Source organism: Carassius carassius, chromosome 10 (genome assembly GCF_963082965.1).
Source record: "Carassius carassius chromosome 10, fCarCar2.1, whole genome shotgun sequence".
NCBI lineage: Eukaryota > Metazoa > Chordata > Actinopteri > Cypriniformes > Cyprinidae > Carassius > Carassius carassius.
Genome location: NC_081764.1, coordinates 24,602,358 through 24,622,113, shown reverse-complemented (window position 1 = coordinate 24,622,113; position 19,756 = coordinate 24,602,358). Strand labels below are relative to the sequence as shown.

Sequence of the window (19,756 nt, the reverse complement as noted above, 5' to 3'; positions counted from 1 at the left end):
AATTTCAGTTTGCATCTTGATAATGGTTTAATATATCCATCTTCTCAAGTTCGTAATCTTGGTGTTCTTTTTGATTCTCACTTGACACTAGACACACATATCTAGAGCATTTCAAAATCTGCATCTCAGGAATATTGGCAGATTTAGGCCTTTACTTTCGCTACCTGATGCTGAAAGGCTTGTCCATGTTTTTGTTACCTCTATGGTTGATTATTGTACTGCCCTATATATTGGCCCACCTGCAAAATCTATTAAGCACCTGCAATATATACTTAACCCAGCGGCACATATCCTTATTCATTCTCTTGTCAGCACATCTCTGGCATGCTTAGAAACCTACATTGACTTTAAAATTCTTACGTTAACTAGGGATTGGCGTTTTCCGCAAATATCACATTCGAATATTTGAGCTCACAAAAAAAGAATATTCAAATATTCGTTTATTTAAATTAAGTTTAATGAGACAGACGTTATTTTTCAGCAACATTTATTGTTTCCGTCATTTTGAACAAGCTTACACACAATAAGCTTGACAGCACAGACGTTGGCGGGACTCACAAATAACGGTGTGCTAAGCGAATACGTTTTGTGAAGCGCTTCGTGTTTTCGTATCACCACTGAATGGGATCCTCATCTGGAGGAATACATGGCTCCAGCAAGAACTGTTCCCACTCATCTCTGCTGGACTCTCTGTAATCATCGCTGAAGAACTGACTCAGCCTTTTCCAACGAGTGGGCATTGCATCCTCTTCATCGTTGGTGAGGCCAGCTGCATCCGCACCACTCGCATCAAGGAAAATGTTCTGATAATGTACAAAAAAAGTTTTTTTTTTTCTTACTGCTCTCATGTTTTCATCAAGAAACCTGAGATGTTTGTGCCGAGGGTCTAGGGCAGACGCGAGAAGAGGATTTTTCACTGCATTCTCCAAGTTAGCGGTGTTTATTCGTTGCTTGAGAGATGCCGCAACAATGTTCTTCAATTCGGTCACTTTCCATGATTCTCCACGGCAAATTTGAAGTACTGTAGAAGACCGCAGTTCTTAGGGGCTGTTCACATATCGTGTCTTTTGCGCACTCAAGTTTATTATTTCCAATGTAGGCGCGCGGTATGCACGCTCATAATAGAAGCGATGCGCAATAAGCGGTCGCAATGCGCACGCGGTGCGACGCGCCCGTTTTTCCAGGCGAGTCTGCACCGCATCGAGTTAAAAACATCTCAACTTTTCAGAATGCCGCAAGCGCACCGCAGGTCATGTGACAAGAAGTAAACATTCAGCTTCATCCTTTCATGTAACAACGTTGAAAGCTCAGCCAAGATGAAGGAACAGCTGATCATAGCTGTATATGGATTGCCATTTTGAAATAAATTTAGTAGCAGAGCTACTGAAAGCGATTTTTTTGAGCTGCAAATCCATTTATCCTTTGCTGAAATTTCCGAGTCTTCATGGAGAGAGCGCGTCATTGTTGCTTAGCAACGGCAGACTCAGCGCTTCTGCCCGAGCGCTTTGGAAAGAAGGAGAAAGTATTTTTAGCCACGATATGTGAACAACCCCTTATTTATTCATTAATAATTTTTTGCTTGCATACATCTTCAAATATGCCGTGGAGAATCAAATTAGGTTTTATTGTGAACCTTTTTTTTTTTTTTTTTTTTTGCCAAATTTGAATATTTTTATTTATCGAATAATTAGAGTAGAACGAATATTTGAATGTTCGACTATCCGTGCACACCCCTAACGTTAACATTCAAAGCTGTACAAGGAACTGCTCCTTCATACTTTCATACATATGTGATTTAGTTACTCCATACATGCCTCCTCTATCTCTCCTTATGCAAACTCTCTCCTCCTTAAACAACCTTCTTGCAGATTAAAAAATATGGCTGAAACAGCCTTCTCTGTAGCAGCCGTTAGGTTGTGGAATGCACTTCTTTTATCTGTTAGGAATTGACCCACATCAGGTAGTTTTAACCCTCTCAAGGCAGGCGTTGCTGATTTGCAACGGTTAAAAACTAAAAACCTTATTACTCCAGATACATATTTTATGTATCTGGAGTACTAAAAACTTTACTAAAGGTTACTAAAGTTACTAAAACTTATTTTGAGCCTGAGAGGGTTAAGAAATAGTTAAAAACCCATATTTTTAAGATGATGTTAGTCTTTATTTTTTTTTTCTCTTTTATATTCTATTACTTAAGTTGGTGTTGGCCAATCAATGTTTCTGTTAAAAAAAAAAGTGAAAAGAAAATACTAACAATAATACTGATGAGATACAAATACAGGTACACTGTGCATCCATTGATGAATTGAAAAATAGTACTTTGAAGCGCACAGTCAGAGTGTCCGGCGAGTGAAGGTTAATCTTTGCTAAACTTATCCAAGCCGCCTTTCCACTGTCTCCGTCATTTGGACGATTACGATTGTCGCATTTCTCCCCCTAGTGGCAGTCGCACAGAACTTTCAAATTGGTCGTGAAGCAACCTCAGCTTATTCACCATGGTAAAATGAATGATTTAACTGAATATAATGAATGTAACGTTATGAATATATCCACAAAAAACGAATGACCTCCCAAATAAAAACACATAGGTTTTATGGGGCTAATCCACATACATAATGATTTAACAATTATTTCTGCCATGATTATTCTAATGCCATTTTACAGAAATAGAGTTTACATAAGGTTAAAATGGAAAAACCGCAAGCTCATAGTTTTGAATAGAATACATCAGCTCTGGTCGGGCAGTCATATACAGTCTAGCTGCAGAAGTTTTAAAGTCCCTGTAAAGTCAATTCTGAGAATTGTTTCTGAATGCATTATAAATGTTCCAAATGTGTTGCTGAAACACATTACAAAAACTGTGAACTGTGTAGTACTGAGTCTAGAGTTAGACCATTAAACAATTTTTCACCAATTCTGTGTTCAGGATTTTTTTTAGGTGGGACTAAAAAGGGGTTCAATGACGCACTGGAGCCCAGAGCCATGGCCCCTCCCCTAAAACCTTAACTAGACCACATTCGCATCAGTTCACCCGCTCAATCGTGAGTTGCCAGTACCATTAGTAACAGACTATGACAGCTGTTCTCAATTCCAGTCCTTGCACCCCCCAGCTCTGCATATTTTGCATGTCTCTCTTTGTTAACATACCTGATTCAGATAATCAGCTTGTTAGAAATTAGCTCTGTGCATGAACTGTGTTCTGACTGACATGGTCTCTACACAGTGTTCATTGCTCCCTACTCCCTGAGCAGGGGAAATCTGTTGAAGTTTACCTCACTTTGGAACATTCATTCCCAGATTTGTGCTGGGCGTAACATCTTCACACACAGACAAGTGTAACCATAAACACACAGACCAACATTCCTTAAAAAAAGAAGGATTATCAAAACTCTACCCATGCTCTCTCCTCACCTCTTCCCATTCTCTACCCTCATTTCCACAGCTTTCCACACCCATATCTTGGGAAGTTTAATCTAGAGAGACCAGTGATAAACAGGCAAGGTGTGGGTTCATGACTCTTTAAAAAGCAGCTGCCAATTTAGGGGAGGTGAGGCAGCACACTCATTAACACTCACAATGACTACAACAATCTCTAAACACTGAACAATTATTTGTTTTTTCCTTCAGTCAAGTTTTGAGATATTATGCATTTTAGAGGAAGATGATGTGACTTCTGCTCTAAACAGCTCATGTGATGGAAACTGCGCTGGAAGAACATCGCCACAGACCTCCACTGCCAAATGGCAGAACTGCCCAATGGCATTGCGGAACATTCTGCACGAGCATGGGGTGTTAACCTGGCCAAATATGATGCAATGGTCTGAGGTACCAGCAGTAGGGTAAAGCCTGGTTCACACGGCAGGATAATTAGGCCGATTTTAGCCCTGATTGACACCTTCCGACAATCTTAAGAATGCTCCGATTATCGTAAAATAATCTGATCAGATATTCCTGCCGTGTGTGGTGTGTTAAGACTGCTCTCCTCTGCTCGGAAGGACGTCGGGACCGCTCCGATCTCAAATCGGGGATATCCAACATGTTGGATTTATTTGGCCCGATATCTTCTCGTGTGTGGTGTCCCCCGAGGACAAACGATCACGCAGCCTGTGGACTGTGGCGTGTAGCCAATCAGAAAGCAAGGTGACGAGGCGGTGAGGAAGTACCGGGAAACAAAATCAAAACAGCGGGCGTCATGGCGCACCAGAAAGTCCGGTGGACGTCGGAGATGGAGGACTTTGTCTCCACTTCTTTGACCATCGCCTTTTCTTGTTTTCTTATGTTTTTTTTCGGTTACAAACAAAGCACAAACTATGGCCACTGCATCCTCTTCGTCCGCCATGATTGTTTACTCTGAAGTCACGTTTGATTGCGAGGGATTTTGCGAGATTTCCCGTCTGACCAGGGAATGCTCGGGAGTGAAATCGGTTCGTGTGTGAGGTGTTGATTTTCCCGTGTGGCTGCACACCACACACTGTACGACCAAAACTGTTAGACCTGTGATTTTTTATCGCCGTGTGTGGGGTCTCTCAGGTTTGGAAAATCGGCCGACAATTTTTAAATCGTCCCGTGTGAACTAGGCTTAAGTTACCCTAACCAGCAGTCTGGGGTAAAACTGTCCGCTAAGAATATAACTATTACAAAAAATTTATTTGCTTTAAACCATGTTATAACACAAGTAAAACTTTTACAATGCCAAGAGGAAACTCATGAGGAAACATTTCTCTTTTTGCATTTACACTTACTTAATGGCCTCCAGATATCCTTTAGCTGCTGCTACATGTAAGGGAGTAGCGCCAGTCCGGGGGTGGCACACATTAGCAGGTAGCCCGTTTGTGAGCCAGTGGCGGGCATCACGCATGATCCACTCCTCTTCTGCTCGCTTAGCTGCCTCCACATCCATGTCTGTTGAGAGATTAGAAACACTAATTATAAGGTCTCATACATTTCTGCATAAAACAATAAAATATTCAAGATTCCATGAGAATTATCTACTATTTATCTAACAAGGTCACTGTATAAGTGAATTCAATGTAAATGTACTCTTCTGTGTATTTATCGAGCGGAGCGTTAGTTCAGTCAGGCCACGGAGGCAAGGCTGTGAACAGCTGATTCCCAAGATTCCCACAGAGTATCTCACCTGATTTCAGTCATGAACTTAAGTGAATTGTTGTTTGTCAAGCAAAGGACAGAATTGATATGAGTGAGCTCTTGATATAGATACTTCGCACGCGATTCATCGTCATAGTGTCCTAATACTAAGGATGGGCATTTTGGGAAATTTCTCATTTCGATCATCGATAGGTTTCAAAAACGATTAATCGGGGATGGGGCTTGTGCGGGGGGCGGGGCAAGGCCATAATGTATATAATGAAAAAATCTGAAGATTGTTATGAAAATGAAAAAATAAAAAAAATAAAAATAAAAATCTGACATGAAATCTGTCTATGAAAACATGAACACATGATTAGGACAGGTTAGATTATGATTATGATCAAGCAATGTTATTAATAAAGGAGCAAGAAATATCTGCCTGAGGTGAAGAGTATACCAATAAACGGAAGCTAATTCTATGACACATCCTATGATAAATCAGATAACTGAGATACATATCAGACGTAACATTACAACTTGTATAAGCACAATAGGATGCTAAGTTATGCGTTAGACAGAGAGAGAGAGAGAGAGCGTGCGCGCGAGCTCCCTCTGATGCGTTTTCATGACAGCGCGCTGAAAGATGGACAAGGACGGATTTCACTATAGATTCCTATAAAGTTCTCATTATAAATGTATGGCAGATGTGTGTTATATTTTCATCTACGTTATTAAGTGTAATAGTTGTAATTAAGTTTTATTTTTAAATTAAGTTTTATTTTCCATAAACCACCTGCAAATATGACGGAAAAAAGCTTGGCTGCTTTATTATTACATCAGTAATAAAATAATAACAATAATAATAGAAAAATAAAACATTTAAGAGCAATATAATTATCGGGCATTGCTTATATGAGCATGAAACGAATCGCTTATATGCAGCGATTTCAGCATAATTGTTCATGTTAATTTATAAGACGTAGACTAGCTCTTGCAACTTTTATCTGAAACAAATTCACAGATGCAGATGTGACATTGACCGAAAGTGTAACTCGGATTGCGCTTTACAAACACGAAAGTACAATAAATTCACATTAGTGTCACTATGGTTATTTTTTTTATGTATTCTAATATTTAATTAATATTTTGTATTCAATTTGCACTTTCTGATCAACCAAAGTATTATTTAAATATTATTTAACAGCATGGAAATCACTGATTATTGCTAAATAATTGAATAAAATGTAAAATATATTTAAGATAAAAACACACAACAAATAATTTTGATTTTCGTCATCTCTACCAATATGTTTAATTTAATTAGGCTACAAATATATCCAATGCATTTTTATTTTATAAAGACCATTTCATTATTTGTCTGTGATTTAAAAATTAACACACAAAGATACTTTTTCTTTTTTTGCTACTTTATTTAACTGAATTGTTTTTTTTTACAAAACATTGTCTTCCAGTAAAACTTTAGCAGCATATTTTGATCCAGCGGTTAAACGTAGTTTTTAAAAGATAAAGAAAAAAGTTCACCAAAGTTTAACCAAACAACTATTATAAAGCATAAAACAGAGACCAAATAGCCTAGATATTTTAACTATGGCTAAAACTCAAAACTAAAATAATAATATTATTAAAAAAACAAGATATTATATTTACCACGACCGGTGAAACATTCAAATGTCTATTCAAAAAGATAAGTCGGTCTACGAGCGCGCAGCCTGTTCACCGTTAGTGGAATAAATTCGCTCCGCTGGAACAGATGTTGCAGGAACAGCCAGGTACCACTGGACAAGTATGCTTAGCTTTGTAAACCGATTCTCATTTACCTTCCACCACAGTTAAGGAAAACTTTAAACCTTCTCTGTCCCTGAAACTAATGGGCAGCAAATCTTTCACCACCATTTCAGCGAATAGCTTTGTTGTTTTCTCGGTTCTGCCTGCGTTGCATTTAGGTCTTACGGCAAGTGATTCAATGCCGAATCACAACTTTCCATGAGATCTGCTCACCGCTGGAAGAAGCTATATATTCAACAAAATCAAAGCATCCACGAACAACTGGCAATTTCAACTTTAATTCATCTCTAGACGTCTTCACGAAGCTAAGCAAGTTATTTCATTTTTTATTGCCTAGTGCTATTTTGGTGAACATTCTTCAGACGTTGCTTATTGTAAAAGCTACTGTTCAGTTACTTTGCGAGGCATGCTATCATATTACCACACCGGTAACACAGTTAAATATACCCACGAGCCTCGTTAATCTGTGGTCAAGTCTGTCGATATTTCAGGCTCATCTATTGGAGATGCTTTCATCAACTTATCTGACTACTCCAACACATTGGGTTTAATCAGTGATCTGCTGTTGCTCAAACTAGTGTATTAATCAAGTGCTTAATACTAAATGTACAGATCATAATTTTGCTCGTATCAATGCTAAAACGTATCCGACAAGGGCTTATGCTGTTGCCTAAATTAGAGTCTGACCCTATGGCATGAGGAGAAAAAAAAAAAAAGTACTGCTTTACAGGAGCACGCTGTTTAAAAGAGCACAACTTCGCTACTCCTATTTCTGTAGGCGATCCCGTCCCACTCCACACACTAAGATGGTCTTTGCTTAAAGCTATCAAGATATGGGACTGCTTGCTTGTGAGGTTTATATATTGTCCAGCATCATGTGCTAGTCCTGCCTTTGCTTAGGAGGGGTTCATGCTTTTGCTGGCTCCACTGCGAGCCTCCGCTGACTGAGCGCACACCTGATCAAACGGTCAAGGCTTCATACGGGTCACATTCGCCATCGTACAGGGTCATAGTACGGGTGTTCAAATCCTCGAAATGCTGGGAAATAATGCAGTGTTTTCAGGATTAATTAAATAAGTGCTTGGATTTAAATAAGTGCCTGGAAATGCGTGCATTTGGGTTAATATTTGCTTCTTACTGAATGGGCATGGTTCATTTTATAAGCAGCTCCGCTCGAGTCTGCGCTTGTGGCTGTGGAGGGCTCTATTAACGCGAGCCCTCCGATAAGAAAAAGCTTGGTTTATTTTCCACAGGAGAGCATGCGCTTGAGCTTTAAAAATAATAAAAAAAATCCTGCTCCGTTAAACTACATCCTAAGACCGCAATGCATACAATCTTATGCAAGGTTCCCCAGCATCAGGGTAGGTATTATTGGCATTATAATTAATCACACATGGTGTTGAATCCTACAGTCGTGTCCGATCATGCGTCACTGGACCAGACTCTCTCGAACATTGTCATCACAACAGCGGAACAATGTAAACAAGAATTAATTTGTGGCATAGTTCGCAAAATGCAGTGGAATCGTCAGTCATCAATCAGGGATATGTTGCACGATCTGTAAATTAAATATTGAATGGATTAACCATCTGTTATGCTATCAAAATCACATATCGAAGGATGTATGAACATGATGTGTCATTCTCCCACAAACATTAATCGTTATTGTGACAAAATCTAAGGACATCATTATTTGTAAGGATATTCATTCAAACCGTTGTACCAGTCCAAATGCGCCGCCTGTTGGCAATTTGATGATTTGTCTAGAACAATGAAATTGCTAATGCGCCTTAAAATCCAAACGTTTTACAAGTAAGGGTGAAAAAAAGGACATTTATCCAGTCTTAAGCGCTGGAGAAAAAAAAATTTATTTGGAAGTGCTTGGATTTACTCAAGGGCGTAAGAACCCTGGTGTACCTTTCTCTGAACAACAGAGGGCGACAAGGACTAACCATCCTCTGAAAACATCGGGAATCACTAATGAGAAGTACTGGCTGCATCCGATCTTAGGCAGCTGACTCGCTGAGCATCAGATGTGTTCGACTCACCAGCACTGTGCAAACCGATCGCAATCTGACTGAAGCAGTGCATACCGGGTAGAATATTGTCCGACTGAGACTGCGCCGACGCACATGACCATCACGTGTGGCATCAAGTATCGTGAGAGTGTTTATAGAGCAGCCGTCTGATTCAGCCTGCAGTTTCTCCAGAGTGACTGCTGGAGCGCTGATGATGACACAGCTGTAACGATTGGCCAGATTCACCACATGACAACGATCACGCGTGTTTCGGGGTTTATCTAACATTTCAGTTCCAATAATGTCCACAAATCTGCGTTTTAGAACAGTAAAAGCTTTTAATGTACTCAGCTGTTGTATTGAGTCCTACATCCATCATCCTACACTGATCAAAGCGTATATACCCCTCTGTAGTAGCATTTAAAAAAAGCATATGATCATGTGAACTTTATTCTTGAAATATATGGCACCGTATTAAGCAGTGTAGAGTATCTGTGCTCACTAAATGTTCTGAAATGCCTGCGTATTTGTCAAATCTGCATTTTATTTACTTCATAGTTAGAAGTATGCGAGCACCGCGTGAGTGCCATTAACAGGAGCAGAGTGTCCCGCTGACATGTCTGTTTCTCCTCATGAACCGATTTTGGACAGGCTTCTGAAGCAGAGTAATGGTCTACAGCATGATCTACAGCTAAATATAGAAGCGTTGGTTATAACCAGAGGATATTTCGTACTGTGTACATTTAATAATAAATAAAACACAACACTGGCCGCAAGGAAAAGAGGGAAAGGATGAGAAGAATGAGGAGGAGGATGAGAAGGAAATAAAGGAGATGAAGAATGAAGAGGAGTATGAGAAGGCAATGGAGAATGAGGAGGATGAGAAGGAGGAAATGGAGAATGAGGAGGAGGATGAGAAGAATGAGGAAGAGGATGAGAAGGAAATAGAGAAGGAGATGACGAATGAGGAGGAGGATGAGAAGAATGAGGAAGAGGCCGAGAAGGATATGGAGATGGAGAATGAGAAGAATGAGGAGGAGGATAAGAAGGATGAGGAGAAGGATGAGAAGAAGGAAATGGAGAAGGAGATGGAGGATGAGAAGAACGAGGAAGGAACTGCTGTTTTCTCCAGCTGGAGAGAAAACCTTCGCTGCTGTGTATAAAAAAAAAGAAATAAAACAAAAAACAAAAAACTTAAATGGAGAAGGAGAATAAGGAGATGAGGTGGGAAAAAAAGGAAAAAAAATGGGGGCTGCTGTTTTCTCCCGCTGGGAGATCACCTCTTGCCGTGATACCTGAGGGGGCCGCTGTTATCCCTCAAGCGAGGGACGAACTCCCCCTCAGAAGAAAGGGACTGCTGTTCTCTCCAGCTGGAGAGAACACCCTTTGCTGCCATGGCTGCAGGGGACTGCTGTTCATCCTTCAGCAGAGGATGAACACCCCTGCTAACTTAAAATAAGAGGGGACTTGCTATTCTCTCCCTCGCGTTTTAGAGGGGAGAATACCCCTCTCCTACCATAGGCTGCATTAAGGACAAATCTGTAACATTATCTTTCTCTTTTGCAGGAAGGAAACAAGGAAACGCTCCTCTCCCACCTCTCATACCAAGCTCAGGGAAATGCTGCTCGTTTGCGCTTCTCCCGCTGGAGAAAATACCCTTCGCTGCTATTACCAGCTACCTTAATTATAGAGAGGCCCGCTATTTTCTGCCTCATTAGAAGGGAGAATACCCCTTCGCTAGCCAGTAGGCTACTTTAAGGATATCTCAATAACACTGTCTTTTTTCTTTGCAGGATTGGAACAAGGTTGGTTTTGGGGGGGTTCTTCTTCAGGCAGTAATACCGCTCATTATGTTTTGGGGGTTAATGTTAAAGCTCTTGTATTTTCAATTATTCTGGGAGCAAGAACCCCCATAAGGAACCATACTGCCAAAGATAAATTGTGTTCAATAAACTCAAGTAAACTTGCCAAAGTGGTTCCTGTCTGAACTAGAATAAAAATACTTCTATGGAAATATTTTCTAAATGAATATAAAAAGGTAAATATGAACTGTAAAAAGTTATGCATTACACTTTGTAAAAATGCCTTGCAGTTTAGTTTACTTCGTGTGACTTTAATTAAAAAGTAAAACTGCTTCGAGTCCGCACCCTAAAGGGATAGTATAACCAAAACTGAAAATTCTGTCATAGATTACTTCCCTTCATGTTGTTCTTAATCTTCATCTGTAATAAGATATTCTGAATAATAATTTTGGTTTTCATTGACTTCCAATGTATGTACAAAGTCATACCATTTTGGAAGGGCATAAGAGTGAATATATCATGACAAGAGTTTTCAGTTTTGGGTGAACTGAGCCTTAATGTTATTAATCCAAAAATGCTGAAGTCTTCATCGGGGCTGAAGTTTTGACTTGCAAGTTGTTAAACAACATCAGTATGTGGACATTTATTTTACATTTACTGCATTGTGTCCTGCACGCACCTGTACACAAACCAACTTGGGTTGGGTTATTTTTATGGGTAATGGCAGGCTTTATTTTCTGATACCTCTAAATTTAATTGACTTCCACATAAGTGTATTTATGATGTGACATTTCAGATGTTCTGTTGACTAACCTTGTGTCAATGAGTGTTCTTGCAGCAGTGTCTCTATGACCTCATCCTCTGCAATGTCCATTGGCACATCACCATCACAGTTCACCGCGCACAGGGATGCACCATGCCTGAGCAGAAATCTGAAAGTGACAGTACCAGTAAATAAGCACAGTAAAATACATGCCAAATGGGTCCATATCTTTCACCATATCTTTTCAGCAGTGCAAGTATTTCTAGCACTTAATAATTTGTAATGTTTTAAACCCCTCTAATCACACAACTCTGTCCACAAACAAAAACACATTTCAAAATTGTCACAGTGTAAGCAACTTATGAACTTGTCATTTTTCTGTTGGCACTGGCAATCCAACATTTATAGTCATTTCAATCTTTAAAGGGGTCCTATTATGTTTTTTCATTTTTTGAATTTTAGTCAGTGTGTATGTGTGGGCATAAAAAAGATCTATAAAGTTACAAATCTTAAAGTCCTCTCCAAAGGGAGATATTTAGTTTATAAAAAAGTCCCTTTTAAAGAACTATAACAGATGGTTCGTTTGGACTACAGCATTGTTTTCCTGGGTTTTGTGATGTCACAAAGTGGCCCATTAGAATATCATTAAAATAATTCCCACCTACAAAAACTCAGATGGTTTGGGGGTGGGGAGGGGTGAGGTTGTGGTGCATCAGACAAGAAGATGACAAAGAAGTACTACTGCTGTAGTGTTAAGTTTTCGCAAGTTATCAGACATGCACCTGAATAATTATGTATGCTAATATGGATGTTACAATTATGAAAACATTTTTATAATAAATTGCTGACAGTACAATACTGGACAGTAATCTGCAGTATTTACACTTCAATTATGAGACTACAGTGTTTCCCATATATTCAGAGTGAGTGTTTTTATATCACTATTTCTGAAGGAAACCGACGGTCTTCAGAAAATTAGAAGTCAATTTCATTTTATCTTGCATGTAATGTCTGATAAAGCAGAGTTTGTGAGCGGAGTGCTGCTTTGTGTACAGCCCATAGACTGTATAAAAACATGGACGTAGTGTCTGTGATGTCACCCGTAGGTTTTCTGAAGAGCGTTAAGTGGGCGGAGTCGGCCGTCACCATCTTGGCAGCGCGTCATTCCCGGATAGTCGAAAATGGACAAAGCTGGTTGCTAAAACCAAGCCCATCTAGATCGACAGTGGTGACAGCAGCAGCAATCCACCTTTCACTCAAGTGGCCACGCCCCTTAATTATGCTATATAGATCAAAACCACTTTTTGTACCAGGCTCTAAACATTTTTTTCTGCTGTGAAGTTGGGAATTTTTACATAGGGAGTCTATGCGACTGACTCCCTTTTGGAGCCAGCCTCTAGCCCCCGATGAATTGCAGTTTTAGTCAATTCCATGTTGGTTTCAGGAGAGAGACCGGAAGGGTGCCGCTTGGTACAGTCGTTACAGAGGAAACCTCTGTCCAGCTGGCAGAAAATTATTTTGCATATATAGGCCTGTGGGAAACACTGGACTATGGTATAGATAAATTAAACTGTATAACAGTTACACTGCATTTCATATTATAAAGTTATATAATGTATAAAGAACAATAAACATAATACATGTGCACTTATCTGTACATAGTAAATGCAGTTATTTTTAAGCAGTTGTTGACATCCATCTAAAATGTTTGCAGTCCAATACTGATCCGAGGCTGCTTAACACATACACAACATTTATCCATTATTTTGATTTCAAATCAAACGTTGTTATTGAAGATGCTTTTTCAGCGTTGTGATTCTCATCACAGTACAGTAAAAATCTTTCATAGACATTTGTTTAAACCTGTTTTTATACTAAATGGTTTAAACTCAATAAATAGCTATAAAAAAAATAAAAAAACCTTTTTCATGCATTTGACTTCTAGGGTTTGTATATGAAGTTGCTCAAGCAAGCAGCAACACATTTAAACGCAACATTTAGTCTACTTTTCTTGTTAGGCTATCACAAACATTTCAAATTAAAACTCACCACTGACAGAAACAGTCGACTTTTGTGCCTTTTGCATTTAAATCTTTATTACAAGCAATACCGCGAGTCTTAAAGAACTGCCTCCACAAGTGCATCTATTATGTTAATTGCCTTATCTAAAAGTGCACTTTTTCTTGTTTTAAACCTAGCCAAAAGTCACGAGTTGACTGTGAAACACAGTGGACTTTAATTGTATCAATTTACTGCGAAATTACTACATTTCGGTGAAAAATTATTAAGGCATTTAATGCAGCATCTGTTTTCTTTTGTGTTTTTTTCTCAACTTCCTGTGGAAGGTTGTGTTTCCTCATGCTATTTGCATGCAGTTCTCCCTGGACCCAAAGAACAAACCATTCCAGAGAGAGCAGCTGTCGGAGGATCATCTACACAAGCTCTATTACTGGTCGCACTCACCCGGCAACCTCCTCCTCAAAGGAAATGGTTAGGAAACCTATTCACTGCGGTCTCTGTCTGGATACTTGGTTGATCCTGTCATTAATGCAGATATTGTAAAACTGGCTGAATAAATTGTATTAAAGGATTTGCTAAAGTTACATTAATTTGGAGATTGAATGTAAAATGTGAATGTGACTACTTTATTTACAACAAATTTTAATATTAGGTGCAAAGTTTCACGAAGCACAGAATGCTGTGCAATGAAATAGTAACATTTACCTGATTCATAGCAATAGTAATAACAGACTTAAGGCTGTGCTATATTGTGAATTAATCTCAGAACACATTGCAATCACATTTAACAGTCAGAAATCTCAAAGCCAGCTAAATGATAAACATATTACAACATTTTGAGACAGAATCATTAATGTAAACACGTATTCATTAAATTCACTCATAACGTACTCGGTTATCTCCAGGTTTCCACATGATGCAGCCACATGAAGAGGAGTCCAACCCTCACTGTCCACCTGGTTAACACTGGCTCCCTGAGACAGAAGAAATTCCACCAACTCCATACTGCCATCGATACAGGCCTGAGAGAAGCAGCATGTACAGTCCATCAGATTTTTACAGAAATACTATAATTATTTGTATGATATAACTGATATCCAATAAATGGGCAATTATTTAATTTGTCTAAACAATTAAAAATAAAACACCAAAAACTAAAAAACACATTTTAAATCATTTTGAATTTGTCAATGACAAATAAAACAAATATACTATACAATTTTAAAACCAAGGTTGTGCCAAGTTCTCAGAAATGTACTCTTTGAAAAGCTTTTACACTTTTTTTTCCAACAAAACTTTAAATATTCTAAAAATGGCATGTAAAAATAAATAAATACTACCAATTAAAAGGTAATAACTAGGGGTGTAACGGTTCACAAAATTCACGGTTCGGTTCGATATGATACACTGGTGTCACGGTTCGGTACGTTTTAGATACAGCAAAAAAGAAAAAATTGGCAGATAAATTTCCTTGATTTTTAAAAAAAAAATTATTTATTAAAACTAACAAAGTATGTTTTTTTTTTTTTTTTTTACATTGAACAATGATGGAACTATTCTTTACCCATCTTCTATGGTGTTTTCTTAGCAGCATACTGTATAAAACAAAAACAGCTCCTTATAAAAAAAAAAAATGAAAATGTTATATTATTGTAGTAGTTATGAACAAATACAAAGATGTAACTTTTTATATGGAACTCTATAACTCTTTATATTGAGTGTGTTTTTACTCAATTGGTTCTCTATAGGGCTATGTTTTTTGGAACAAAGCAGGAATTACGGTCTGTCTGAAATGGGCTCGTGAAGGAATATTGTAATGGGGCTCAATTACATCAAGCATGTTCTTAAAACCTACGTTTTCCACTACAGAGTAAGGCGCTCGCTCACTCAGTACGCGCTGAAGGCTCGTTGCAAAATGGCTAATGCGTTTAACAGACCAGAAATAGAAGATCCTCCAATAACCAACAGGTCTGGTGTTTGGGTGCACTTTGGATTCCCTGTAAGTTATAATGGTGATGATAGAATGAATGGTAAATAGTAAGGTCTCATATCCGCGGCTATAACGTAAATGTAGTCTGCCAATCGCCGTGGTGATGTCTTTTGCCCTGTTTGAATCCGTTGGAAATGTCTGTCTAAATGCTGCTGGGATAGTTTGTTGCGTGTATGTTTCTCCTTTTTTCGTCTTTTTTTTTCCAGATACTGACACACTAAGGTGATGTCGGCGTAAATGAGTTGACATGTTTCAAGTATTCCCGCTGGTGTTTTTTTTTTTTTTTTTGTATTCCTGCTGGTGTACCCTAGATGTGACATATCGTTGTTTTTTTTATCCACCACTCTCTTGCCATCACCATTATAGCTTACAGGGAATCCAAAGTGCACCCAAACACCAGACCTGTTGGTTATTGGAGGATCTTCTATTTCTGGTCTGTTAAACGCATTGGCCATTTTGCAACGAGCCTTCAGCGTGTATTACTGAGTGAGCGAGCGCCTGACTGAGTAGCCTAACATGAACATATAAGTTGGTGTTTTTTTTTCTTCTTCGGGGGTGTCAGGGGCGTTGCCTGTTACGTCGTTTGGGTTATTGGGCTACCTGGTTGAATGCATATAATTATATTTGACGATTTTTTTTATTTTCCAAATATAATTAATTAGTCCAACGAACCGTTCGGTCCATAATGCGTACCGCGTACTGAACCGAAAGCCTCGTACCGAACGGTTCAATACGAATACGCGTATCGTTACACCCCTAGTAATAACATATCCCTACACTTGTACTGTATGTGCACACAATTATTAGTTCACAGTTAACATTAAAATCTTTTATATTTTTGTATTAATATATGAAGAATAAAAAAAATATATTAATTAATATATTTATTAATTCATATTTGGAAGGTTGCACCGTATTTCTTACAAGACATGAACTAATTATCTGATATTGAAAAAAATTTAATGACTGACACACACTAGGGGTTGCACAGACTAATAGACTAGTCGACTTAAATGCTCTACTATGTCGCTTTAAGCTTGACGTCGACTAGTCGCTGGTCCTATAGATGGCACAACAGGATAAGAAATCTTTGAGGGACTTCTACATTTATGCTCTGTTTCCAAACAGTTAAAATGACAAATAAATGTATACTGTGAAAGCTCCACAAGACGTGTGGTTATATTACTGGATGCTCGGAATTGAATGGGAGAACGCAGATTGCGCGCACACAGAATCATTCAGCGCGGAAATGTATGTTCAACACTGTTCTGTGATTTCTCAATAAAATAGCTTAGAAACTGAAAAGTACAAGCATATATTTCTTAAGAAATAAATTCCACAGCGTCAGTTCTACTAAAGAGTAGAACTGTTCTACTGCCATGTAGAATTAATTCACACACGCAATCGCGCTCACTAATGCATTCATATAAATGTAATCTTTACTGTGCTACTTTATCTATATTTGATTTAAAACGAGCAAAAATCTGTGAGAAATAAAACGACCCAAAGGCAAAAGAATTGATGAAAATGAGCTGTTAAAGGAGCATTAATTGTTCATTAATGACGTCATCAGTGACTATTCGACTTGAAAAAAAAGTCGTTAAACCCCTAACACACACAAGGTAGTCAAAAACACACTGACCACATTGTATTTGCATTCATCTAACATGTATCTAAGTGTTTTTGAAAAAAGGACTTTCATATTTATGGTTTTTTTTATGTTTATTTGCTCAAAAACAATGATATTGTAAAATAGTTTATTTTTTTTAATGTGAAAGCTCCACTTTCCAAGGCCTTATGTCACATGATCAATAAGAAACCATTCTAATATGCTGATTTGGTACTCAAGAAACCTTTCGTCTTTTTAAGTGTTGAAAATGGCTGTGCTGCTTAAAATTTTACTGGCCCAAAACCTTTAGAAATAAATGAGATAAACTAAACCTTTGAAGGGTACTGTTATTGCTATGGGATCTGTTATGAGCTGTACCAAAACACACAGATCATAATCAAAATCACCGCCCACATTTTCAATCACCTGTTGTTGTGCTTTCGTTTTGTTTTGTTTTTTATGAGGTGCGATGGAGGGAGTCTTGAAAAATAATGTGTCTCGACTAACCTCTTTTGATCAGATCACCGAAAACACATCTTAAAAATCCAAAGTCTATGTTAAAATAGGGGAAATTAGTATGCCCATTTAAATAATCATTATTCAATATAAATCTCTAAAAACAGCCAATAACCAGTACAATACCAATACACTGAGCAAATTTATATATGTATATATATATATATATATATATGTATATATATATATATATATGTATATATATATATATATATATATATATATAAAGTTTTATTATACATGAGACTGTGAAGTTCCTGAAAACATATAAGTGAAATAGCACTGTATCCTGCATGTGGATGTTCACTTTATTCAAGACGATAAATGGTTTTAAAAATGCAGTAAGATTCTAACCTGGTGTAAAGCCGTTATTCCATCTGTGTTGGCACAGTTAACCATATCATCCTCTCCATTCAGTACTCTTGCTTCTCTCAGCATCTCCTTCGCCTCCTCGGTGTCACCGCTAGCACACACTGCTAGGAACTCTGCAGTCTTCTCGAATCTAACTCGCCAACTGAGAGAGGGAGACACAGGCTGTCTGGAATGGTATTTAGCATCAGACACCTCAAAAACTACACAGTAACACTGTCACTACAGACTCTTACATAATAAAATTGATACATCTGAAGCAAGATATAATGAGGAAACAGTAAAGGCTTTGGATGCACCAGCCCAGTGGTTAAAAATCTGGACTGACGTATACTAGAATAAAATCACATTCCTACTCAACAAATGTTGTGTAATTCAGGTTTCTACGGTCTTAACTGCAATCTTCAGCTTCATCAGCCATCAGCTCTGGGAACAATATTTCCCATTTGTGGTGGTTCTCTAATTTATTAAGAATGAAAACTAATCAGTAATCACATGCTAACAGGATAGTAATCCAATGCATAGCAGATGGTCCTTGACACCCAAAATAGCTAACTAAATCTGGAGATCTTCATTAAAGAGTTAAGCTGAGAAACACAGAAACATATTTATTCGGAAATGCTTGTTTACATCGATTAATTATATTATTAATGAATGCTAAAACGCTCTCTTTGTGTTGGTTGTCATTGTTGTGGTGACTAATCTCCAAACCTGTTTTTTTTCTGCTGCTCAGTGGTGTCTTTTCTGCCTCCATCAAGAGCTCCGGTGATCGTATCTCCTCTCCAGCGACTCCGAGGCACCGCCGGCTCTCTGTCGGTACTGGAGCCCGACCAACGCGTCAGCTGCTCCCGACGTTTCGCTACAGCCGCATCCCCCATAATCCAGAACTAAAGATACATATTTTTAAGAGAAATCCCCATGATCACAAGCTACAGGAACATATATCAGAGAGACACGCCCTCCATGCGTGCCGTTTACACTTCCTCATTAGACTCACAGGAAGTTCCTAAAAACATCCAACCAGTCATTAACGTTATTTTTTGCCTTAATAAAAAATACCTGCCGATCGGAGATTTCGACGACCAGTAAAGTTCAAGAACCAGATAAAGATTTTATGTAATTGCCATGACGTTTAAAAGGTTTCAGGTCAGAGATCAAAGTTGCAGTTCCACCTCCAGGCTGCAGAGGGCACAGCAGAACTCCTTACCAGCTTCCGGGGGTTGTATACACCCATACACCCCAAGAGATGTATCAGCTCCTTGGGCTGATGGGCTCTATGATTTAAGTAGTTTAGTTTTAAATGAAAGTTTAATTTTACTGTACCACCAAAATATCATGTTTAAACACTTCCCTTTTCATACATATTTTACATTTCAATTAATATGCTGCAGTTAAATATGAGTCAGAAAATTAGATGAGTTGTGTAAGATTGCCTATAAACATATTTGTTGCCCTAGTCATAAAGATCAAAAGATCCTTTCCAAATATAGACCTAAATAGGAGAATACAGGATGGTGAACAGCACAGGAAACACTAGTATAGATTAACAATACATAAAAAATGCACATAGCTCAATAGTAAATAGCACATTCCAAGTTACAGAAAAAATATTTGAACACTAACGAAAATGTATATACTATTGGTCTTGCCTTTCAGGTTTATTGTGTTGCCCTGCGGAGATGTAAGCAGGATGGTAAGATGCAAAGTCAGTAAAGTATCTTGGCCTCCTGTGATAATTTTTGACTTGAGACTGTCCAATTTGTCAAGAAGTCT

General features: G+C 38.3%; 1 protein-coding gene across 2 annotated transcripts in view; it reads right to left on the bottom strand.

Annotated features, from left to right (window-relative positions):
- LOC132151992 (protein phosphatase 1 regulatory subunit 12C-like) overlaps positions 1-19,191 on the bottom strand; it is a 33,823-nt gene extending 14,632 nt beyond the window's left edge. The window contains exons 1-6 of one of the 2 annotated variants that reach the window (XM_059560594.1): positions 19,043-19,191; positions 18,695-18,870; positions 17,969-18,128; positions 14,391-14,521; positions 11,531-11,649; positions 4,743-4,902 (exon numbers count right to left, since the gene is read on the bottom strand). In XM_059560594.1, coding sequence (XP_059416577.1) covers positions 4,743-4,902; positions 11,531-11,649; positions 14,391-14,521; positions 17,969-18,128; positions 18,695-18,861 — 737 coding nt within the window. In that variant the 5' untranslated portion in view covers positions 18,862-18,870; positions 19,043-19,191. Of the gene's footprint in view, positions 1-4,742; positions 4,903-11,530; positions 11,650-14,390; positions 14,522-17,968; positions 18,129-18,694; positions 18,987-19,042 lie in introns of those variants that run through there. The other variant, XM_059560593.1, reaches the window with a different exon arrangement.
- Between the last annotated feature and the right edge of the window lie 565 nt (positions 19,192-19,756).